This window comes from Tachyglossus aculeatus, chromosome 22, assembly GCF_015852505.1.
Source record: "Tachyglossus aculeatus isolate mTacAcu1 chromosome 22, mTacAcu1.pri, whole genome shotgun sequence".
Classification (NCBI taxonomy): Eukaryota; Metazoa; Chordata; class Mammalia; order Monotremata; family Tachyglossidae; genus Tachyglossus; species Tachyglossus aculeatus.
In genome coordinates, this window is record NC_052087.1 from 18,014,659 (window position 1) to 18,040,722 (window position 26,064).

General features: G+C 40.6%; 1 protein-coding gene and 1 non-coding gene across 7 annotated transcripts in view; one reads left to right on the forward strand and one right to left on the reverse strand.

Moving 5' to 3' along the window:
* Positions 1 to 1,008: 1,008 nt before the first annotated feature.
* Positions 1,009 to 26,064, forward strand: part of ANO1 (anoctamin 1) — a 181,732-nt gene continuing 156,676 nt past the window's right edge. For 3 of the 6 annotated variants that reach the window (XM_038764539.1, XM_038764541.1, XM_038764542.1), the window contains exon 1: positions 1,010 to 1,257. In XM_038764539.1, coding sequence (XP_038620467.1) covers positions 1,200 to 1,257 — 58 coding nt within the window. In that variant the 5' untranslated portion in view covers positions 1,010 to 1,199. Of the gene's footprint in view, positions 1,258 to 26,064 lie in introns of all 6 variants that reach the window. The other 3 variants (XM_038764538.1, XM_038764540.1, XM_038764537.1) reach the window with 2 other exon arrangements.
* Positions 20,891 to 21,028, reverse strand: LOC119944305. Its single transcript, XR_005455798.1, has one exon. It is a non-coding gene; the product is annotated as a small nucleolar RNA SNORA7 (small nucleolar RNA).

Below are 26,064 nucleotides of genomic sequence, written 5' to 3' on the forward strand. Positions count from 1 at the left end.
ATCCCCATTTTATAGATGAGGGAACTGAGGCCCAGAGAATGGAAGTGACCTGCCTCAAATCACACAGCTGACAAAGGGCAGAGGCGGGATTAGAACCCAGTACCTCATCATCATCATCATCAATCGTATTTATTGAGCGCTTACTATGTGCAGAGCACTGTACTAAGCGCTTGGGAAGTACAAATTGGCAACATATAGAGACAGTCCCTACCCAACAGTAGGCTCACAGTCTAAAAGGGGGAGACAGAGAACAAAACCAAACATACTAACAAAATAAAATAAATAGGATAGATATGTACAAGTAAAATAAATAAATAAATAGAGTAATAAATATGTACAAACATATATACATATATACAGGTGCTGTGGGAAAGGGAAGGAGGTAAGATGTGGGGATGGAGAGGGGGATGAGGAGGAGAGGAAGGAAGGGGCTCAGTCTGGGAAGGCCTCCTGGAGGAGGTGAGCTCTCAGCAGGGTCTTGAAGGGACCTCTGACTCTCAAGCCCGGGCTCTTTCCACTGAGCCACGCTGCTTCTCTACTTGTGGATTTCAGGAGTCTCAAAACATCACTGCCTAATCCATCAAACTCTGAGCATGTCTGTGATGGACTTAGGGCCCAGTACGGTGCTCTGCACACAGTAAGCGCTCAGTAAATACGATTGAATGAATGCGAGTGTGCATCCCAGTGCTTAGTGGTGCTGCCGGCCGGTGTCACGTGGAATTCCCGATGAGCCGAGGCGTCTGCGGGAGGGGAGTGCGGGGCTATTTAAACTGGCCGCGCAAACCTCCTCGCCTCTCTCCGCTGCGGGAGCAGGGGGATGGGACTAGGGTTGGGCCCGGGGTCTCAGCCTAGGGACCATGCACCCTTCCCCTCTGCCGTTGAAAACTTTAGATTGCTGTTCTAGGGAGGATCAAAAAGAAAAAAGAGGGGTGTATTTAATTAGGACCCCAGCTGGGTCCTAATTTTAATTGGTGCCTTTTCACTCACCTTGTCTGATTGAGGGGCTTGCTTTCTACCCCTGAGAGCTATTCTTCCCAGCGCGTCAAGAGGCAGGCTGCTGCTGCTACTACTGAAACAGAGGAGGCTGCGGATGGTTGCAATTGAATGAACAGCCCCAGTTCCCTCTCCACATCCCTCGCTTTCAGACATTTTCATTTTGATACCCAGTTGCAGCTGAGCTCTCCAGGCTGGGCTAAGACATGAGTGAGGATGACATTGATCTTCAGAGAATCCCCCCGGAGGAAAGCTGGGGACCACGTAAGTATTTTAAAGTAAGAGAAAAAATGCAGAACGTCTGCGGAGTTGGGTTGGGGGGCGGCTAGAGGACGTTGGGGATTACATGAAAAGGAAATGAATTTTCCCCCCTCTAGACTGGACGTTTTTGAATGGCAAAATAAATATGGGACTGGGTGAGTTTTGAGGCAGCTTCACTCCAACTCGTGTCCTGGAAAGGCACTAGGGATTGACTGTCTCCCAGGCAAAGCCAAATGCTTATCATATGAAAATTATTTCCTAATGCTCAAAGTTTGATGGGTTAGGCAGTGATGTTTTGAGATTTCTGAACTGAAGACATTTTCATCAATTGCTACCTAAATATAGAAACTCTGAAACGTTATTTTCTAAACTCTGAAGGATGCCAAAACAAATCCGCAATATTTTAAGCAGCCAAAATATGAATATGCTCAGTAATTTTATGTTATATAATCAAAGCATAGGCTTCTAAGATGTTTCTAAGCAATGTATTTATATATGCATGCTATTTTAGATATCTATTTGGTATATAAGGAAACTACCATGTCTCAAAATAATATTATAAACCACAGAGAAGCTCAGATGAACTAGCTGGGCAGCTACTGCACATCGAGAGTCAGGGATAAATAGTTCTGAGGAAGGGGCGGAGGAGATTCCCTAGTTTTACACATAAATCACTGTCTTCTATTTTTATTCCAATAATCTTAAAATAAATGACCCAGGCAACGTTTACTAAGTGTTTGAGCTTATTTAATAACCTTTGAACTGGAGGGAAAAAGCAAAGTAAGCTACTAAGCAAGGAGTAGTATACTATGTTTTATTTGATTATACTACTGAATTGCACCCAGATGAAACAGGATAATTTATCATTTCCATTTTAAAATCAGAAAGCTAAATCTAACTAGTTGTTTCTAAGTATAGAATGGGGAGCCCTTTTCCTTGCTTTTCTATTCTTTTTTTTTTCATTCCCACGGAGACTGCAATCCCAAAGACTGCTTATTAAACAGCTAAATATTTAACTGGACTTTAGCCCATTTCTAAAAGTAACACTGTATGCTCCCCAAATCGGACCTACAGGAGTGGCTCAGAAAGAATGGGCATGGATGGGGTGGGAGAAAAGGGAGAAAGTACTAAACAGCTGGACTCCATACCAATGTATTGTTCTCATATACTTTCTTATAATAAATAAGGAAGCCATAATGTCATTGATTTCAATGATGAACTCCTGGGACCAGGAAGAGACAAAGGGAAAAGTAAAGTGTTATCAAAACACCTTACCAGATAAATTAATTGGCAGATGAAGCTCCAAAATGTTACTCATAGGTAGGATGGAAGATGGCTTACTAAATCAGCTAAAATTTCTGCATCCTTATGGGTAGATTTGAAAAAAAATCTTGAAGAAATGGAATCACACTGAGTAGTTTCAGAAACTAGAACATCAGAAATAATCCTCAAATAAAACAGCTGACAAAGATAGGTATCTGCTACACCAAAACTACTAGAAAGGAAATATTATCAGAATTTCATCATGATTCATTTCATATACCATGTGGAAACTCATTGTGGTTTGGTTATCTCTGATTAGGGTGGACAATCGTAATGACACCCTGGGTATTATGCATTAACATCTCCCCAGGGAGGTCAGTATACCTTCTCAGATTTCAATTCATATAACTTTTCAATATGCAAGATTCAGCTGCCAGATTTCTATTTTATATTTGGAGGGAAACTGAGGCCAATATACATTGTAACTTGTTCAAGGTCTCTCTGTGAATTAGTGATTGGAAGAGGACTGTATTGCACTTTTCTCAACTCTGACCCCAGAGTTCTGGTCATTACTGTAGTACCACAGCTCCATAGAGCTGGAAATTAATGAAATTAATGTCCAGTGAAATTGAACTAGAGTCTCTGGTTATTTGCATTTACAAGCAAATTGAATAATGTCTATTGGGTTATCGAGGTTATGAATCAGGGTCTGTAAGATTAAATTTAAGCTTTCTATCTTTAGTTTTAGCACAAGTTCCCTAGTTTCATTGTAAGCCTAGCTAATAGAACTTAGTGTTAACAAATATGAAGACAACATAATCATTTTAATTTAACTACTGTGAACTTTGTTCCAACAAGTAGCCACAGGAAGTTACACAAACTGCCTAACTTTTCACTGGTGTAATTATTTATTTGTATTTGTTCAGGTTTGCATCTTTAGTGGAAGGTCTGCCTCACCCATAAAGGAAAGTTTAGGAATGCCAGTCATCTCTGGAGAAGCAGCATGGCTCAGTGGAAAGAGCCCGGACTTTGGAGTCAGAGGTCAGGGGTTCGAATCTCGGCTCCGCCACATGTCTGCTGTGTGACCTTGGGCAAGTCACTTAACTTCTCTGAGCCTCAGTTACCTCATCTGTAAAATGGGGATTGACTGTGAGCCCCACGTGGGACAATTTAATCACCTTGTATTCTCCCCAGCTCTTAGAACAGTGCTTTGCACATAGTAAGCGCTTAACAAATGCCATCATTATTATTGTTATCTCTTCATTGTGCTCAGAAGTGCCTTCACCTTCTGGATAAGGGTCTTGTTTCATGCTATTGAGTTGGGTGGGGAGCCACTGAGTCAGTGGAATCATGAGACAGCAGAATTGGGCACTGAGTGAGGAGTCCCTGCCTTTTTTTTTTATCTCTGCAGAAGAGATTATAAGAGCCCTGTTCCTCTTATGGTATTTTCATTATGAAATGATGAGGACTAGAACGCCAGTGTAGAAGGCAGAAGTTTAGCCCTGAAAAGATGGGAAAGATTGGCAAGTGAAGAAAATGTGCCAATTCCTAAACCTCTAGCATCAAACCTATACTAAATACCTAGTGTTTGAAGCAGGGCAAGTGTTCAAGAATAATATGGAGGAAAGCAACTTTAGAGGGAGGAGATGAGACATGTATAATCTGCCACTGGTCAGAGGGGCCTGGTAGAGACTCAGGTCAGTTAGCAGACACGGTAGCTCTCTAAATCAGTACATTAGAGTAAACCTAGCATTATAGAAAGGAGGCATTTATCTTCAATTTCCTTGCCAGTGGTAGGTATTTTACCTGGCATTATGAAAACAAGACTAAGTATACTTCTGGGCTTTAATTTGGCCTATATCATGCATTTGCATATAATTCAGATGTGCAAGATTGGCATTGTTCTCCTAGACTGAATTGCTTTTCCAGCCTCTTAATGTACAATCTGTAGAGCACATGGTACCACTTTCAAACAGTGTAATGAAGCATTAAAAGCAATATAAACCCTCAGAAATCCATTTGACATTCAATCGCACAGTCATTAGGTAGGCAAATTATTAGTCTCTTATGTTTAACACCACAGGTAGAGGCAAATACATTCAATGTCTGCCTGGACCAGCAATTTCTATTCCTTTTCATGTGGCAAGTCGTGTGGCTTTTGTTATTAAGAGTCTCTTAAACCATGTCTGCTGCAATCAGAATCATTTGTGGAAAATGTTTAGTTTGGAGACCAGCTTGGATGGGTGAAAACAACCTGGGAAATGTATTTGTGATTTTTCCCATTCTTGATTGGGATCCGATTTTACTATGAGATTGTGTGCAAACATCACTCTTCTTACACAATATTTTAATCCTTTTCCTGGAATTGTCTCTGAGCTAAGCTTATGGTTTTGCATACTTAAAAAAAAAACTTTCATGGTATTTGTTTGGAACTGCTTAAACTGATAGCCCTTAGGCACTGATGCTGCTTTGGACCCATGGGTCAACATAAAATAAGAAGCAGTGGAACTTGTAATAAAGCTAAAGAGGTTGGTAAGTGCCAAAAAATCTCCTGACTGGCAAATTTGAGTAGTACAGGCAAAAGGGCTTAGATGGGCAACTCCCAAAACCTGAAGTGCATGTAGCACTACATTTCTGACTTCGCATTGACTTGGCAAATGACCTATAGCATAGCAAATTTCTCAGTTTCTCTATGTGGAAAATAGGCACCGTGGGCCAGGCTCCTTGTGGCTGTAAACCCAGAAGGGGCTGCAAAGTGCTGAGAACAAACATGGCCTAATGGAAGGACCATATGCCTGAAAGTTAGAGGATCTAGGGTCTAATTCTGACTCTGCTACTTACCTGCTTTGTGACTTTGGACAAGACACTTATCTGTGCCTCTGTTCTCTCATCTGTAAAATGGAGTTGAATACCTGTCCCTCCACACCATAAGCCCCATGTGAGACAAAGAACTGTGTTTGACTTGATTACCTTCTACCTACTCACCTACCCTAGTACTGTTCTTGGCCCAAAGTAAGTGCTTAAAAAATACCACTCTTATTGTTAGTACCTGGTAAGAAGGAAATGATAAGGTTTTTTTTTTTTTATTGGAGTTGCATTTAGTGACTCAAGGTAACACACTGTATGTGTGACTGGCCTTGAGGGGAAAGGTTCTCAGAGCCCCTCCCAAACAGAGTGTAGTCCCTGCAGGAGTGAAAGGAAGCCAGAATGGTTTGCAACACCACACCAGCAAAACGGCAAGGACCACTATGGCAGACAGCCCTAGCTATGGCGAAAGCCAGCGGGTGCTCCCACAGATTGCCTTCACTTGCAACAACTGGTGCTCAATGTATAAGCTGGTCTGTTGTTTCACTTTAACATCACATCCATCCCCCAAATTCAAAATCTACCTTGCAGAGATGCCTGGAGCTTTGAATGCTCATGGTTGGGAATAGAGCCTCATCCTGTTTTTATCTTGCTCTGCAACAGAGTTGTATCATGCAGAGCATTGGAGACTCTTTTGGTATAATATCCATGGCCTCTGAGGGACTTGTGGCAGTGATTTGGTTTTGTAAGCTTGGAGTGTTTTCCTCCAAAATACCATTAAAACCCTGCCTGGAGCAAGACTCCACTGGCTGAGGCCCCCAGTGTGTGCCTAGAATGTTTGTGGGTAGTCCTGGGTTGGGGACTCTTGTGACCTGCTTCCTCCCTCCCCAACCCCGTCCCTCCTTTTCTGTGGGTATCTGGGCCAATTTTCTTGCCAGTTCCAGGTCCCCTTGCATCCTTCACACCTGGCCCCTCTCCCCATGGTACAGTGGGATAGAGGAAGAGGGCCAGAGGCTGGATGCTTTAGCTGCATGGCACTGGTGGCCAGATTGTGGGAGTTAAAGTGCTCATTTTCAGTTTGATCCCTGGTTACCTCTTATCCCCCTCCTCCCCTTCCCACCAACCTACCACCGCTCCTCCATCCCTCCCCAACTGATGTGGCAGTCACTTGTCTGTTCTGCCAATATTTTTTTCTTTTATTTACTTTCATCCCTGATTTATCTTTGAGGATTTTTTTCCAGTTCTGAAGTCAGATAGGTGATGTAAACACTCATTCTTCTAGACTGTGAGTTCGCTGTTGGGTAGGGACCATCTCTGTGTTTCCAACTTGTACTTCCCAAGCGCTTAATACAGTGCACTGCACACAGTAAGTGCTCAATAAATATGATTGAGTGAATGAATGAATGAATTCTTGTATTCTTATAGTTCTTATAATTATACACTCATTTTTTCATCTATTTTTTGTACGAGTATTTAGTGGGATGTAATGTAGAAATCCCATCTGTTTTCTGTTGTCCAATATGTATTAAAACTTGATTTTCCTCTTTGCCTTTCTTCTTACCTATACTGCCCTTCAAGAAGATATTGTTGGACAAAATGGCCACTTTGGGACCCTCTCCACAAACATTTTCAGGCTTTGGGTGTGGATGCTCAAATTTTTCCCAGATTTCATAGGGAAGGTTTGAGTTTGTGGTAACCAACTCCCAGAACTGAAGTGTGAATGCTGATATCAGCGATGGAGGCTGTGGGCAGAATTATTTACAGGAATTAGAAATGGTGGCATAATATTGTAGTACAGCAGAGATCCATTAAGCATGTAGCCAATCTCTTAGACTTTAGCTGATGCCAGTGGCTTGTTCCTTATTTCACAAAAAAATTACTCTGTTGGCACAGTGCCCCAGATTATTCTAGGATATGGCTGAAAGAAGGTACAGTGTTTTGAAATCCATATTTCTGTATGTAGTCAGCCAAACATCATCCTGATGGTGGCATTCAGATGCATATTTCAAGTTTTTTGGGGGTTGTGTGTGTGATGAATGGTAAGCTGAAGCTTCTATAAATAAAGCAGTGTTTTTCTTTTTATTTCCTAAGTCTTAATGTATTTTATTCATGACTCTTTTGCCCAGATGACTGAGTTTATCAACTCGGAGTAATCCAAAATTAAATGTTCTCATCTAAAACAGTGGGGAAACTTCCTCTTTTAGGCCTTGCCCCATCTGTACTTTAAGGGGTGTCTTTTATGTTCACTAAGAACTTTTAGCCTGATCCATACCCCAGCAGAGTGTGAGGATTTCAAGAATTGCTATGTGATTTGGGTGGAGTTGATAGGGAAGTCAGACCAGTTGGATCATTAAAGAACCTAATCTTACTAAAACAGTTAATATCCAACCTTTCAACTGTTTCCCCTAAATGATGTAAGACATAACTTAATCTTAGTCTTTTTATACCTCTTGGTGATGTGATTTGTGATATTGTGTTTATAGCATTCATTGGCATCAACTCATCCCTTGAGTCACCACAGAATATTCATTGATACCAATTACTCTCATTAGATCAAGAAAGGAAGACTTCCTCTGGGGATGAGCGCTTTAAAGCTTGGCCCCCAATTGAGCATTCTCAAAGATTAGAAATGTTGAATGTCAAATCTCCTTAGGCATAATATGGATGGCTTTTCTATGTCACTGTTGATGATGTGTGTTATCCAGATCAGCTTTAGAAAATGATGCAGCATGACCTCAGTGTTTTGCAGAATGTAGGCATGCAATCAGTACTGCTGATTGAATGGGGAGAATTACTGTAACTACGTTTATATATGTCTTTAAACTAAGGAAGGTTAGCTACTATTTATTGAATTAATTACTAGTATCTCCCTATCTTCCATAGACTCACACTGTTTCTGATATCTTGGATGCTGAATATCAAACCATTACATTTCAAGTACATTCTTTCAAAATGTTTTCAATAAAAGAACATGCCCAGTGGACATAAATCTTGGGATCCTTGTCTTTCTATGTGTCACTATAGAACATACATAGCAGTAAAGTCAGTTCTCTGAAAGCCTTTTAATGAGACCCTAAAACACAAGGAGAAAAGTAAAATCAAAATAAAGACAAATTAATATTTTCTTTTTTCAAATTTTGGAATTGGCTTGCCATATCTGACTAGTGACATAATTTCAAAGTTTCCAAAACTAATAAATAGACCATTTATTTTTGTGTAAGTGCTTCCTTTCTTCTTTGAACTAATTGTACTAGAGTGAGTCTTAAACTTGGTTCCTATCAATCAGTCAATCATATCTCTTGAGTATTTACTGTGTGCAGAGTACTGTACTGAGTGCTTTGGAGAATACAATATAACTGAGTTGGTAAACAATAATAATAATTGTGGTATTTAAGTGCTTACTATGAGCACTGTACTAAGCACTGGGGCGGATACAAGCAAATTGGGTTGACAGAGTCCCTGTCTCTCTTGGGGCTCACAGTCTTAATCCCCATTTTACAGATGAGGTAACTGAGGCACAGAGAAGTGAAGTGACTTGCCCAAGGCAGACAAGCGGCAGAGCAGGCATTAGAACCAGTGGCCTTCTGATTCCCAGGCCCATGGTCTGTCTATTATGCCATGCTGCTTCGCTACTTCACAATGAACTTACAGTCTAGAGGGGGAGACATCCATAATTTATTTATTTATATTAATATCTATGTACATAAGTGCTGAGGGAATGGTGAATAAAGGGAACAAATTCAAGTGCAAGGGTGGTGCAAAAGGGAGAGGGAGAAGAGGAAATAAAGGGAAAGCCTCCTGAAATAGATGTGCCTTCAGTAAGACTTTGAGGATAGGGAGAATGCTTGTCTATCAGATATGAAGAGGGAGGGTCTTCCAGACCAGAGTCAGGACATGGGCAAAAGTTCAGTGGAGGATAGATGATATCGAGGAGCTAAGTGTGCAGGTTGGGTTGTAGAGGGAGAGCAGCATGGTGAGGTAGGAGGGGGCAAGGTGATTGACTGCTTTAAAGCCGAAGGAAAGGAGTTTCTGTTTGATGCAGAAGTGGATGGGGAAGCACCAGAAGTTCTTGAGGAGTCGGGAAACTTGGACAGAGCGTATTTGTAGAAAAATGAACCAGGTGACAGTGCAAAGTATGGACTGGAGAGGAGAGAGACAGGAAAAAGGGAAGTCAGCAAGGTGACTGATACAGTAATCAATGTGGAATGTACAAGTTCTTATCAATACTATTTATTGAGTGCTTTCTGCAGAGTACTGTATTAAGTGCATGATAGAAATGAAGACATGATCACTATACCATTAAACAATCTGTTTTGCTCAGGCCTCAATATGCACTTTGCCTGAAGTATTCAGGATACCCTGGATAATTGCTAACCTAGCTCTGTTGAGAATTATTTTGCTGTGGAGACTTTTTAAAGATGAATTTGGGGGAAAATGCTACTAAGGAACTTAAACATAATATTGCAAAGATAACTTTAAACTCATCCCTCAGTTATTCATATTTGCCTATCTACTTCTCCTTCATGTTCAAGAATTTTCAGTGCAGATATGTATTTTTGACCCAAATCTGAAAAGAGCAAATCTTTGATGGCAAACAAATGTCTTCCCCATATAGGCAAGAGCAAATGTTTCTGGAGTTAAGAAGCATTCGTCCATCTCACTTTCTATTGTAGAAATCCAGATACTCTCAGACCTATCTAATTGTACTTTAGTTTTCTCCATTCATCTTCTGCCCACTCATCTTATTCTACAGCTACCCAAGAAGCTCTGAAAAAAACAAATTGATAATGTCTCAGAGGAGAAGAATCAAAACTTTCTATGGACTTGGTAGGAACTCCTGCCTTGGTTCCAATCTGTGAAAGCATGTCTCTCTTCTTCCTGTTGATTAATGACATGATCATACAAAAATTAGGAGAGGGAAAGGAGGAAAAAGATTATCTTCTACATGGGATCCTTAGCCAGAAAGCAGTTCTAAAAGGCAGACAGTAGCATATTATATTCCTTTAGACTGTATGCTCCTTGTGGGCAGAGTACAAGTCTACCAAATCTATTATACTGTACTCTCCCAGGTGCTTAATACGATGTCCTGCACACAATAAAGATTCAATACACACATTTGTTTTATATTAGGCTAACTGGGGAAAAAAATCATCCATGTGATGATGGAGTCTCTAACTGGGAAAAATGGATGAGCCTTCAGATCTGGGAACTGCTTTCAGCCAATCCATATAAATGATGACAAATTTTTATGCGTTTCATATCTCCATTGTATTGGGTTGAAAATTTCACCACTTTGTGTGACTTGGGAATTTGTTTTTCCTAATGTGCATCCTTGTAATCTCTAGAGGGGGGAAAAAAACGAAGTCACAGAAAGGAGAGATTCCAAATGTTTCTCAAGCTTTGCTCCATTTTATTTCCTTGAGATAAAACTGGAGTGGAAATAAGGGGAAAAGGCATTTAGTGAGATAAAAGTGTAACCGCATTACCCCCTGTCTTCTTCTGGTTTTGTAACTAGAAAATTTGCCAAGTCTGTAGGAAGTCTGAATGCCTGGTTTAAATGGTGACCTCATTTGCCTTTCTCAGATTTTTTTATTCAGAGGCTATTTTGCACCTTTTTCTAATTTCAACTCAAATCAAATATAGCCCTATCATGAAAGTGCCCGTAGTTCCAGGGATGGATGGTCCTAGTGGTGAGTGTAAAAATAAATAAATGAATTATATATATATATATATATAATGCATATTTCTTCCAAACTGTATTAAAACTTAAATCCAGGCCATCATAACTAGTCTTTGGGAGGATGAGATTAGCTGTGCAAACAAGAATTTTTTAACTAGAAACTGTATATTAAAGTCTTAAAAAATCATGAACACCATTATACTGTCTCTCCCCTCCAGTCCACATTTCACTCCGCTGCCTGGATCATTTTTCTACAAAAACATTCAGCCATTTTTCCCCCCTTCTCAAGAACCTCCAATGGTTGCCCATCAACCTTCACATCAGTCAAACCCCTAACCATCATCTCCCCTTGTTCCCCACCTCACTACTCTTCTATTACAACCCAACACCCACACTTCACACCTGTATCTTGCCACGGATCACTCAAGCACATCATGCCTCTGGCTTGGAATGCCCATCCTCTTTATATGTGGCAGACAATTAATTTCTCCACCTTCAAAGCCTTATTGAAAGCTCATCTCCCCCAAAAGGCCATCCCTAAGCCCTCATTTTCTCTTCTCCCACTCCTTTCCCATCGCCCTGATTTGCTCGCTTTATTCACCCCTTCCTCATACCCGTAGCAATAAGGTACATATCCATAATTTATTGGTTTATATTAGTCTCTGTCTTTTCCCCCTAGACTGTAAGCTCTTCGTGGGCAGGGAATGTGTCTACCAACTCTGTTATTTTGTACTCTCCCAAGTACTTAGTACAATGCTCTGCCCATAGTAAGCACTCAATGAATATGATTGATTGATTACTGCATTGTGAAAGTCAACAATTCAAAATCAAATGAAATTCTTGTTTGCTTTCTTTCAAAATTCTGATGAATAAATTTAAACAAACTATTTTTTCTTCTCCTTAGCAGCGTTACTATCACAGCTTCTGCTGAAATGGCTGTAATTCTTTTAAATGGTGACCTCATTTGCCTTTTCCCTAAGGTTCTAATTCTTTCATGTTTAAATATATAGATCTTTTCTGGTTCAACTTAGAAGAATTAGCAGCTTTTACGGTCACAGTCAACCCCTCTATGATATAACCTCCGGTTTTCACTGGCATTTTTTAAACCAAATTTTCTAGTTGAATTGAGAGAAAAAACAAAATGGCCCAAAGTTTGACAGGCATAGCTTTTGTTCAAAACAGAAAACTTCTCTTGCTTTGCATGTTGACAGAAAACTATAGATTATTAGTGTCAAAAGCAAAATAACTTTTTAGAGGTGTTCTTGATGGACAGTCTCCAGCTATCCAGTAAGGGACAATTCAAGTTTATATATTTTTTTTTGAGTCTGATGTTAATGAGCAGACCCTAGTCAGGTGCAGAGCAAGCCAGGCATGCTTTATATAGTTAAGACATGCCTGACCCAAGTCCTCAAAATGGGGAGAGTGTTGCACCAAAATGAACTTTCAGAGGCGCCTCACTGATTCGTTTGCCACTTTTACCACTCATATGTCCTTTCATGCTCTTGAGATTATAAAATTAAAAAAGCAGCAATAGCTTTCTTTTGAGACTTGTGTGGGGAGACTGTCTCCCTAACTGAATTAACTCTCTTAAAGAACAACTCAACATTAATTTGACAGTCTTGCCACAGATTGGCTGGCTTCTGGTTTGCTCATAGATGGAAGAACTAACCCACTATAAGGGTCATCTCATTAACATATGGATTGAGTCCTGTCTAGCTTCCTAGATCTCCACTGTAAGGATTACTCTCTTCCTACACTCCTTAGAAATACAAATTTGAGGTGCTTGATAGATTATTTTCCCTGCATTTTTACCTCTTGAACACTAAATTCTAAGACTCTACACATTTATTATTGTATTATTATTTATTATTATTGTAACATATAATTTAATAGTAAATTTTATATAGTCAGCTCACTTAGACTAATCTATTGCCAATCTTGTACAGGTTAGTATTTTGAAATGACTTCTAGATCTTGATTTTATTTCTGAAAGTTACATCTTTAGTTTAGGATTCAAAAATGATTTTCTTTGCTAGGTCTTCAGAGATAAAACAGAGACAGAAAGGAAAATATTTTAAAGTAAACCATGGACTAGAAGTTTTCATTCCACCCCGGAACTTGAGTAATAATTATTTTTAATGGATCTGCTTCCTTGGTTGTCCACTCAAGCTTTTCCCACATCAGTCATCTGAGAGATCTCAACAGTGACTCTTATTAACAGAAACAAATGCTCTAAGACTCAGTGATAAGGTCCTACTTGTTCAAAGGTTCCAAAGAAGTAAATAATCAGAGTTCTGGACTCTGAAAGCTCTACTGAATCATAGAATCAAAAGACTTGGGGACTTCCAGAGGACATGGAAGTCCATCCGCGTGTTTCTAGATGGGCCTCAAGCTGAAAGCAAAGCACAAAAAGGTTACCATTTAAAATTAAACCCGGGAAGTCTAGGGCATGTTAACTCAATCCATAAAGCTGGAAGTACTTGAAACTCAACTTCTGTTACATCGATGCATTTTCCCAAGAAGACCTCATATTGGGTGGGGAGAAAAATAGGAAAGAGATTATTGAGGGAGTGAGTCACGATGTGGTTCTTTTAATGAAACTCAAGTGGAGCTCACTGTTTTCTTTACAGAACTTCAACCTTTCCACCTCTTTCAGCTTCCTGCCCCTGTGCCAGCTGCAGATAGGTTTGTCAGAAATGAGTGAAGGAAAAAAATAGTTTGTCTTCTCTGGTTCACATGAACTGTTTTGAACTGGAACAGATGTGGACAGGAGAAGCCAGTGGCTCCCTCGCTTCACTTATTCTCCATTCATTTACTCAAAAGGCACAGAAAATAACCATGGATAAACAGAACAATATTCCCCCAAATATAATAAAACTGGAAAAGTGACACTTTGATCAAAGTAAATGCATCCACCACAACTCTGTGTTGGGCATCAATCATCTAATTTCCACTCCAATGGCTGGTTGTGATATAGAAACATATGACAACATAGCATTGTGCATTATCAATTCTGAGGAATTTTCTGAGTTCCAAACTAATTTTAAAACCAAAATACATTTGGGAAACTTTTAATTTATTTTAGGAAATGATGAATACTTCTCCCCACAAGACTTCATGAAATATTAATGTTTACTAATTGATCCATGTCCAGTTTTCTTCATGCCCACCCTGAAGGTTTGTTTCTGCATCCAAAAGACTGCTTTTTTCTGACTAATGATAACAATCATAGGCCAATTTCTGCTTTAGACACTCCTAAGTAATCTATTAGAATTGAGTATTCCCTGTGGGAATGATTCCACAGTGAAAAGGAACATATCCCAAATTAGCCAGGGATTTGATGGGGCTAGTATTATTTTTGTTTCAGAGAATTTCAAAGATGGAAATAGGGGCTTTTTTACAAGTTGGCATTTTGAAAAGATGGAATTCTGATTTCTCTACATGCTGCTTTATACAAATTTGAGGCTTTTCTGGTTTCAAAAGGTCAGTTTGTATTTATTTAGCGTACCCCAAATACGATTGATTGATTGATTGATTGATTATGAATTTCTGCAACTATGTCAGGTATCTCTGTAGAATTTCCTATGGCTTTATTTTGCTTGCCTTGTTTTTCCTTGTATAGCATCACCGAACCTTGTCTAGACACTTCAAAAGACCAGTGATTTTTTTTTAATTAAAATTTTCATTTAATCAGAATTGTTTTGCTCTTCTGATTTAATGTTAAAATGAGAAAAAGTTACTTGTAGATGAAGCATATTAATTGTTCACAATTGTTACTCTGCATTAAAAATATCTTATTGTGAGCAAATGAGTTTGATTGCTAGAAACATATTCTCTATCTCTGTTGCACTACTTAAATCTTGTTGTGTGTCTGTTTTAAGTGTCTACTATTTTAACTTGTCTGGTTTTAAGCTTCTGAGGTTGTTTTTTTTTAACATGAATTGAAGAATTGAACCCGCAGGGGGCAGAAGGAGATAAAAACGAATGCATCCTTTTTTTTTTTTTCAAGCCTAGTAAATAGTTCAATTCATTTAAAACTCAATATATTCAGAAGAGAAGTAGAAGCAGCAATAGCCACCAGGTCTATTAACTGAAGGGAAACTTTCAACATAGAAAGTAATAACTCATGACAATTAACAGATATTCCTGATTTATAATTTTTTAAGGGTGATTGTTTAGTTCTAGCTCCCCCAATCCCTCCCCTGTTTAAATATTTTTATATTAAAAATATCAGATTGAGGGTAAATGTGTTGGTGTACCTTCAAAAGAAAGAAATGGTAGAAGAGGCTCTAAGTAAAAAGACACTAGTAATCTTGTTTTCTTTGTCTTCTTTTGCTGCTGTAGAAAGAGACTGCAATTTCAGTGTCTGGCCTTTATGTGCCTTACAAACCTTAGCCCCCAATTGTTTTGTAAGGTTTTATAAAAAACATATCCACTTCAACTCCAAGAGACGAAATGGAGGCAAGGAAACAGCATTAAGCAATTTGCTCAAAGCTATCTCATTTGCAGCCAAGTTCAGAATTCAGTGCCTGGTCCTGAGTTTTCAGAGCAGGTCCCCAGGAAGCAGTTTCTTTATTGTGCAGAGGTCAGAATTAAATGAGACCAAACTCAACTTCTGAAGCCTCAAAACTCACTGTCAAACAGTTAAGACTGAGGCACCCTCCCATTTAGCCCGGATCACACCATTCTTTCCTTAGTCTCTGAGCAATGAGCACTCTGGTTAAGGGCCAGAAAGGTCCACCACTGAATTTCATGGATTCAGCATACAAGAGATTCCTTCAGTTAGTCAGTGGTATTTACTGAGTGTTTACTGTATGCAGAAAGAGAACTGAACTAAGCAGTTGGGAGAGAACAATACAATAGAGTTGGTAGACATGGTCCCTGTCCTCAAGGAACACACTCATGAATACAGTTTAACAGTCAGCAGCTTCTTCAAAAGGCACGGCAACTCTCCATAGCTCCTTGGCAAGAATCCTATGTGAATTTCTGTGCTTTTCCTAAGTAAAGTGTTTGGAACTAGAGTCTAACTGTTGGTTTGTTTTCTTGATACTTAGCCTAAAATTTTCCTTTTTGTAGATATTCTCAGTAAGCTTGGAAATGTGTCCATTATTCTGTTCTGGTTAGAGAAACAGCGTGGCTCAGTGGAAAGCGCACAGGCTTTGGAGTCAGAGGTCATGGGTTTAAATCATGGCTCCGCCAATTGTCAACTGTGTGACTTTGGGCAAGACAGTTCACTTCTCTGGACCTCAGTTACCTCATCAGTAAAATGGGGATTAAGACTGTGAGCCCCCCGTGGGACACCCTGATCAATGTATCCTTCCCAGCACTTAGAACAGTGCTTTGCACATAGTAAGCACTTAAAAAATGCTGTTATTATTATTATTGTTCTCCAATCCACGTTTCTTTAGTTAAGAAAATGCTACACTTGTTTTAGCCTTTCTCATAGGTCATTCTACCTATGAACAGCTTTCTGGCTCTCCACTGCACCATTTCCATAGTACCCTTGTCTAAGAGTTGTGCTCGAAATTGGTTACAGACCTTTATTTAATTACCCAGGCTTTTAAAGGGGCTGAGTTTAAAAAAAAAGAAAAGGGCCTAGATTCTGTCTGTGTTAATGATGCTAAGGATATCTAATTTATTAGACTTCTAGCACTAAAGGGATTTACTGCTAGTTCAGCACAGAAGGGCAAAAAAAAATTAGGTTGAGTTCATTATTAGCCTAGGAATTTGCTTAATAATGATGATGTTATCTATTAACCATTCATTCATTCAATCATATTTATTGAGTGCTTACTGTGTGCAGAGCACTGTACTAAGCGCTTGGGAAGTACAGGTTGGCAACATATAGAGACGGTCCCCACCCAGCAGTGGGCTCACAGTCTCGTAGGGGGAGACAGAGAACAGAACAAAACATATTAACAAAATAAAATGAATAGAATAAATATGTACAAATTAAATAGAGTAATAAATACATACAAACATATATACATATATATAGATGCTGTGGGGAGGGGAAGGAGGTAAGGCGGGGGGATGGAGAGGAGGGGGAGAGGAAGGAGGAGGCTCAGTCTGGGAAGGCCTCCTGGAGGAGGTGAGCTCTCAGTAGGGCCTTGAAGGGAGGAAGAGAGCTAGCTTGGCGGATGTGCGGAGGGAGGGCATTCCAGGCCAGGGGGATGACGTGGGCCGGGGTCGACAGCGGGACAGGCGAGAACAAGGCACGGTGAGGAGATTAGTGGCAGAGGAGCGGAGGGTGCGGGGTGGGCTGTAGAAGGAGAGAAGGGAGGTGAGGTAGGAGGGGGCGAGGTGATGGAGAGCCTTGAAGCCGAGAGTGAGGAGTTTCTGCCTGATGCGCAGATTGATTGGTAGCCACTGGAGATTTTTGAGGAGGGGAGTAACATGCCCAGAGCGTTTCTGGACAAAGACAGTCTGGGCAGCGGCGTGAAGTATGGATTGAAGTGGGGAGAGACAGGAGGATGGGAGATCGGAGAGGAGGCTGATACAGTAATCCAGACGGGATAGGATGAGAGCTTGAATGAGCAGGGTAGCGGTTTGGATGGAGAGGAAAGGGCAGATCTTGGCAATGTTGCGGAGGTGAGACCGGAAGGTTTTGGTGACGGCTTGGATGTAAGGGGTGAACGAGAGAGCGGAGTTGAGGATGACACCAAGGTTGTGGGCTTGTGAGAAGGGGAGGATGATAGTGCCGTCAACAGTGATGGGAAAGTCAGGGAGAGGGCAGGGTTTGGGAGGGAAGACAAGGAGTTCAGTCTTGGACATGTTGAGTTTTAGGTGGCGGGCAGACATCCAGATGGAGATGTCCTGAAGTCAGGAGGAGATATGAGCCTGGAGGGAGGGAGAGAGAGCAGATAGATAGAAAATAATCCCATCATCCACCTAGGGCTCACAGCCTAAGAGGGAAGAACAGACTTTTCCCCCCATTTCACAGATAAAGAAAATGAAGCACGGAGAAGGTGTCACATACCCAAGGATATAAATCAAATAAATGATGCAGCTGGGACTAGGAAATGGGTTTTCAGAATTCCAGTCCCATTTTCTTTCCAGAAAACCTCACTGTCTTCTTGAGGACTATTAGAGATCCTGGGCCTCCCTTTTACTCCACCACTGGCCTTCATGGTGACTGCCTATATAATCCCCGCCTCTGGAGTGGGGATGGTGAAAGAATCAGAGATGAACAGTAGAAAAGTCCAAAACTGAGCTTGATCTTGAGGAGGACTTGCTGAGAGAGTCTTAGGACAGGTTTAGAGGTTTGGTTTGAGGTTCAAAAAGCTAGTCTTATTTTGCATTGTGCAATCCCAACTAGTATTAGGTTGGTGTTCAAAGTAGATTTGACCCATACTGTGTGGGTGCAGGTTTTTTTTATGGAAAAATAGTTTTTCAAAAATACAGCATGCTCCTGGTTCACGCAGGCACCTACCAAGTGATTGCTTCTTGGGTCATGGCAGTGCTATTTGGAGGTTAGTTTCTTGCTTAAATCACAGCTGTGCCTAGTGAATATGAAGGAACCTACTTTGAAGTATTGAAAGCCTGGATGAGGGCTCTAGACCACAAGTTGTCCATACGCTACTTGGGGTAATTCTCAGCACTACTTCTGAGTCAGGGCCATCACTGGAACATGGTGGTGGGGAAGGTGCAGGGCCAGGGTCAGTTAATCCAGTATGGGGGAAGGGAGAGTATGGGAGAGTATCAGAGAATGGAAGTTGCCCTTGAGTCTCCTGCCTACCATGGTCACATCATGGACATCGCCTTCCTCTCCCTGCTTCCCCCTATAAGAGATCATTCAGCTCCTGGTGCTGCTCCCTAGGAAACCCCAACTCTTGACAAGCAGAACTCCAGAGAGTTGCTGCCACCCAATGAGGTAGGGGGAGGGAGTGGGGGCAGTCAATCAATGGCATTGATTGCTTACAGTGGTAAGCACTGGAGCAGAGTGATTACAGTGTGCAGAGCACAGTACTAAGCACTTGGAGGCAATTAATAGGGTTGGTAACCATGTTCCCTGCAAAATAGAATTTTACCATCCAGTGGGGACTTGGTAATGGGCCTGGCCTGCATTCTTGGTATTCCCTTCCCCACCTTCTTGGGAGCAGGTCTTATGGGCCATCTTTGCCAAGAGTTGGTCACCCCTTGGGCTCCAAACTGCCTGAGGTTCCACTGGATGGAAAAAGTAATGGCAGACCTTTGTTGGTCCAGGGAAAGAGGTTAACGAGCAGAACCTTTGCTCACACAATTCCAACATTAGGCACCTTCCAACCAGCCAGTGGAACTCTGGAGAGCTGCCCTGTGGAGGGTGTAGTGGAGTAGCGAGGAGAGGGGTGTTGTGGGATTAGGAAGTTTGGGCCTATGACTACTCCAACCCTCTCTCCACCACGCTACTAATAGATGTCTTTCTGGAGTGGCACTCTCCAGGAGATGTGGTGTCCCCTGGGTTTAGAATCCAGGGTAATTGTGCTAATTAATCCTGCCCTATAGTCAGACTTTCTTGGATCATCATACTGTAGAGAAGCGGCATGGCCTAATGGAAAGAGCACAGGCTTGGGAGTCAGTGGGCAAGTCACTTAACTTTGTGCCTCAGTTACCTCATCTGTAAAATGGGGACAAACACTGTGAGCCTTATGTGGGATAGGGACTAAGTTTGATCCAATTATCTTGTATCCTCTCCAGTGCTTAATACAATGCCTGGAACATAGTAAGCACTTAACAAATATTACCACTATAATTATTATTATTATTTTTGTAAGCTCCACATGGGCAGGGAATATGCATACCAATTTTGTTGTACTCTCTCAAGAGTTTGGTTTAGTGCTCTGCACACAGTAAGCACTCAATAAATAATAATAATGCTATTTGTTAAGTGCTTATTATGCGCAATGCACTGTTCTAATCACTGGGGGGTTACAGGGTGTTCAGGTTGTCCCACGTGCGGCTCACAATCTTAATCCCCATTTTACAGATGAGGTAGCTGAGACACAGAGAAGTTAAATGACTTGCCCAAAGTCACACAGCTGACAAGTTGGAGAGTCGGGATTAGAACCCATGACCCTTGACTCCTAAACCCATGCTCTTTTACACTGAGCCACATTGATTGAGACAGGCATTACAGTAACCAGCACAACACAGTGAGGGGAACTATATGACCTACATTATCCTGGTAAGACAGACAGACAGACAGACACACACTCTCTCTCTCTCTCTCTCTCTCTCTCTCTCTCTCTCTCTCTCTCTCTCTCTCTCTCTCCCCCCCCCCCCCCCCCCCCCGGTCCTCTTCCTCTCCTCCTCCCCCTTTCCCTCCTCCCACAAATCTATAGGTCATCATCCAGGACATCATTTTCAAAATCAAAAACCTTTTTTCTACCAATATATGTCAAGTTCTCCTATTATATGTGGGTTGTGGTTTTGTAAACACCCTATTAAGACCTGTATCAACTACTTACCAAGTCCATTGCCGTGAACATGCACACAAACTTTCTTCTGCCACTTTTGTCTAGTATCCAAACAGACTCACATTACCAGAAAAGAAAGCCCTAATCCCCTATAACATTCTGGCCAAAATATATAGTCAAAACACCCTTTATGTCAGAACTGAATGCACACCTGTAGACTGTAAGCTCCTCCTGGGCAGGGATCGTGTCTATCAACTCGATTATATTGTCTTGTCCTATGCTGTCAAGTCACTTCCAACCCATAGTGACTCCATGGATGCATTTCTCCCAGAATGTCCCACCTCCACCTGCAATCGTTCTGGCAGTGTATCCATAGAGGTTTCTTGGTAAAAATACAGAAGTGGTTTACCGTTGCCTTCTTCCGTGAAGTAAACTTTAGTCTCTGACCTCAACTCTCTTCCATGCGGCTGCTGTCCAGCACAGGTGAATTTTGATTTGTAGCAGATTTCCTTCCACTCTCTAGCCACTACCCAAGCTAGGAATGGAATGGGTATGCCTCTGCTTGACTCTCCCTTCCATAGCCGAGGCTATTAGGGTACTGGAAACTCTCCAGGTGCAATCCTGAGAGGGGTTGATTATATTGTACTTTCCCAAGAATCCCATGTTGTTATTTTAATGTAAATTAAGACCTTTGTTATGTATGAAATGAATGAATCAATCGATGGCATTTATTGAGGACTTACTGTGTGCCAAGCACTGTACTAAGCTCTCTGAAGAGTACAACATAACTGTTGGTAGACACGTTCCCTGCCCACAATAAGCTTACAGTCCAGAAGTCATGAATTTTTGTAAAGTATGTGATAATCATTTTTACTTTAAAGTACTTATATACTTTATAATTACTTGTAATTATAATGCTGTTCGTGACAAAGGCCATCACAATAATCTTACTGTTTTATGTTACAATAATTGTTTAAAATTCACTGTTATCATAAGTTTAGTTGGGTGTACTGCAACTGTTTAACTATTCAAGTAAATTCCCTGTAATGAAATTACAGTGTGAAGTATACTGTGATTTTTAGAGCTGGGATTGAGTGTGAGCACATTTGACTTGTAATGACAGCATGAAAAATGGCCATTGAAAACCTATAATTTCTCAAAACTAAATATACTAATTGTCAAAATGGAATACAGAATATGGTTGGTGTAGGAGACCTGTATATTCTGACAGAAAGTATCTAAATTTGTGGCTAAGCTAATGTTCATCATGGTCACCAGCAGCATTTTTTCCTCATTTCCTAGTTACTTGGTCCAATTAATTCTGCCAAAATAGGGGTCTCTGACATTAATTTTGATTTCTGCTTTAGTCTTAGAGTCAAAGCAATATGAATTGTCTGTCTTCCTGCCTGTCTGACTGAAGTACATATAAATATCAACAGCTCCTGTGAATTTTAGCAATATTTACCTAGCAACATTCCCAGGAACGCTGTAACCTTTGTTTCTAAAGAGATGTCATAGTGGTGGAAAGAGCATGCAATTGAGAGTCAGAAAACCCAGGTTCTAGTCCCAGCAATAACACTGGCCTGCTATGTGGCCTTAGGTAAGTCACTTAACTTCTCTGTGCCTCAGTTTTCTCACCTGTAAATTGAAAATATTTCATTCAATAGTATTTGAGTACTCAATGTGTACAGGGTACTGTACTAAATGCTTGGGAGAGTACAACACTCATTCAGTTGTATTTGTTGAGCCCTTACTGTGTGCAGAGCACTGACTAAGAACTTGGAAAGTACAACAATAAACAGACACGCTCCCTACCCACAATGAGCTTAGAGTCTACAGGATGAGCTTGTAGTCTTGAGGACTAGTTTACAGTCTAGAGGAAAATACTATTTTCCTTACCTCTTAAATAATGAACTCAGTGTGGGGCAGAATCTGTGTCCATTCGTGGAGGAGGAGAAGTAGTATAGATAAATGACTACTATGTGCAAAGGCCTGGGAAAGAAATATATAGAAGAGGTATAGACATGGTTCCTGCACCTTAGGAATGCACATTCTAAGAATAAGGAGGTGAGCAAATTGTATGTACCCCGGTGCTTAGCACAGTGCTTTACAACTGAGTATTTAATAAATAGCATAACAATTTTATTAATACATCTTCAAATGGGAAGAAAAATATTCCAGTGAATTTGAGTGCTTACTGTGTACAGAGGACTGAACTAACTATTTGGGAGAGTACAAGAGAATTAGTAGACATAATTATAATTTTAAGGAGTTTATAATTTAGCAGTGGAGATGGACACTAAAATAAATTGTGGAAAGGAAGAAGTAGCTGAGAATAAAATTACGTACATAAATTCTATGGAGGTTTGGTAGAACTTCAGTCCTTAAATGGTATGGAAGTGCTGATTGGATGTAAGGTGGGGGAAGGTGTCCTGAAGGAAATGTTATTTTAGAAGGTTTTTGAAGATGGGAGAGCTGCAGTGTAACATATGGAGAGAGAGGGAGTTAAATGCAGGTCATTATGTTTATGGTCAGCCTAGGCCCAGAAAGTCCAGATAAAATATTATTTCTGGATGTCGTCTTCTTTATACCATTTACTATTCTTCAACTACTTGGCTTCTAGTGATCAAACACCACAGCAGCCCCTGGCAAACACCACCCAGAGACAACAGAAGAAAAAGGCAGTTAATTCTTAGGTAGTCGCATAAGTTTCTTCCTCTGGTCCAGCAAGGATCTGTGTAATGAGAATGCTGCCTTCTTAGAGCCATGAGGTAAACCCAATTCTGAGACCAAATGTTCAGTTCCTCTTCAAAAACCCAATTCTGAGTCCAAATGTACAGTACCTCTTCATCAAAGTTTAAAATGGCTTAAATTTGTTCAAAACAGCTTAGGCTATAAGAGAAGGCCTATAAGAACTTTCTCTAGGACACTAACAGTTCCAATTCACTTAGCCATGTCATTCTCATCCCTTACCTGCCAGACAAATCTTCCTCTCAACATGTTCATTCACTCAATCGTAGTTTATTCATTCAGTCATATTTGAGTGCTTACTGTGTGCAAAGCACTTTACTAAGCACTTTGGAGAGTGCACTACAACAGTAAGCAGACATATTCCCTATCACAAAGAACGTACAGTCTAGAGGAAGAGATAGATATTAATAGAAATAAATTACATGTGTTTGGGAAACCCAACATGCACCTACCAACAAGAGCATCAGAATTCTCTCACAAACGCAAATTCATCTGTAAACAAGATAATAGGGACTGTGGGAATAAAGAGAGAAAAGATGAAATAGTGAGGCATGCTTCAAAGATTGAACTTCATTGCCAAAGGAATGCGGAAGGTGGAAACAGAAAGAAAAGACATAGAAATTAAGAAAAATGAAGAACCCAACTAAGAGGGGAAAGAGGAGTCTTGTCTTGTGATTTCCTTATCTGTGCATTGTTTTATTTTAGTCTGGACTAATTTCTTTCGGGCCCTGACCACGTGCTAATTGCCTAGTTGGACTTGCATTTACTGAGATCACAAAATTGCTCCATCTATTATGTACAGTTGTCCTGGTAATATATTTATTCAGGCTTCTATTGACTCAAATGGGTATTAGGCAGACATCTGGACCCATAATTACTGAACTTTTTCTTTTTTTACTCTGAGAATCTTGACTATTACAGTAAAATAATTTGCTGTTAAATTACTTGCATTCTGATGAGTTCTGAAACAACCCCAAGATATGTTCTAGAAGTCACAGAAGTGACCAGTATGGTATTCCAGTCAATGTCCCACAAGGGGCTCACAATTTTAATCCCAGTTTTGCAGATGAGGTTACTGAGGCAGAGAGAAGTTAAGTGACTTGCCCAAGGTCACAGAACAGACAAGGTCACATAGCAGAGAAGTAGACAAGTTTGTTTTGAAACTACCCTCTTCAAATTCCAATGGATATCCTCTATTCCTAAGCATCTGAGCTTTGGTGAACAATGATCCACATTTACGATTTTGTAAACTTAAATCCTTCCTCCTCCCAGCTTCCCAGGTAGAATTCTAATTTTTTCAGTTAGTTTTCATGACAAAATTTCTCTATACCCCTAATCATCTTTGCTACCCTCTCCATCCTTCCTAAAATGAATTGGCCAGAACTGACCACAGTATTCTAGGTGTATATGTTGGTGAAATTAAGTTCCAGTGCTGGTCTAAAGGCTGAATTCTGTGGCTGGGTCTCAATTTCTGGGAGGGTGTGGAGGTAGAGGAGAAGCAGCTAGTTTGAGATCCAAGTATTCTGTTAATCTTAGCTCCCAATAATGGTGCCCCAAGAGTATCTAAGCTCCCAGTGCCTACTTCTTCCCAACCTGTAAGTCTGAGCTCTCTTGGCATCATGTCAGACAAGTTCTCCCTTTTGTTGGGGACCTATATGCAGTCCTTTTATGGACATTAATCCTTAAAGGACTATTTATTAGTCCAGTGCTTAAAAATGTCTCCCTATGAAGAATTGTCTCCCTTCAAATCACTGGGTCAGGTTCCCTGGCTCTCCCAATGGTAGATCAACCCAGGAGCATATCTAGATTAAGGGAAAAGTAGGAAATGTATGGCCACAATTGGTACTGAAACATCAAAACATCAAGATTTCATATGTCACTTGCTCCAATTCTCAATAAAAGGGGTCTTTGCATTTCATTGCTCCTCCCAGACTCACCATTGCATGGACTACCTCCAGGTCTGGCTGGCTGCTGTTTTTGTACATGAACCTAGCTAGGTTGGAGATCTCTTCTTCGGGGCTATTCCACTCCACCACTGCTTCTAGGCTGGAATTCCCACCATTTCAGCCTGCCGCTTCACTTCACATAGTGAGGTCAAGTTGCACTTGCTGTCTACTCCCAGCTCCTTCCTGTGCTGATCTTCACAGGGAACATGGTTACACAGCAGTATAACCGTCAGATTCAGTGAAGTGTCAGTAAGCTTCTAGAGTTACCTGTAAAGTCATATAAATCTACAACATGCTGAAACTAGCCTAGATCCAATCCCCTTTGGGAGAGTCTGGGTTACAATATCTGGGGTTTGGAGGGGCTACAAAGAAAATGGTGCACCAAGAAAATATAAAGGTCTAGAATCTAACCATTTCTGGTCATTGGTCTGAATTTTGAAGTTACTGATGCTTCTAAACTTTGGTCTAGCCCAGGTTGTGTCTAATGTAGGGAAAATTACTGCTCTTTAGCTACCTTCCTGCTAGAATAAAGAAACGAATCATGCTGGGATACTTTTTCACAAGCACTTATGACTGCATCTGAAGTTTAGAGGTGCCCACTCACCAACCTGCCTCCCAGGACTAAGGTCATAAAGGTCATAAATTGGTAGACTACAGTTTGTATACAACAAGATGCCAAATTGGGCATCAGTAAACCACAAAGTTAGAAATGTTCTTTTATCTTGAACAATGTCAAACACGTCAAAACAAACATAAATTATTTATTTGAAAAGAACAGAACAGGAATTAAAGCATTGATTTGTCCCTCATTGACTCCTGTAGGTATTTGTTTGACTATCTGTATCCACAGAATGGGATGTGTTTCCACACAAGAAAAAGGATGATCTCAAAGTGTTTATTTTCCTACAAAACTTGAAGAAAGGTTAAACATTAGCAACAAAATAAATGAGAAGATGCACAAGAGGCAAAC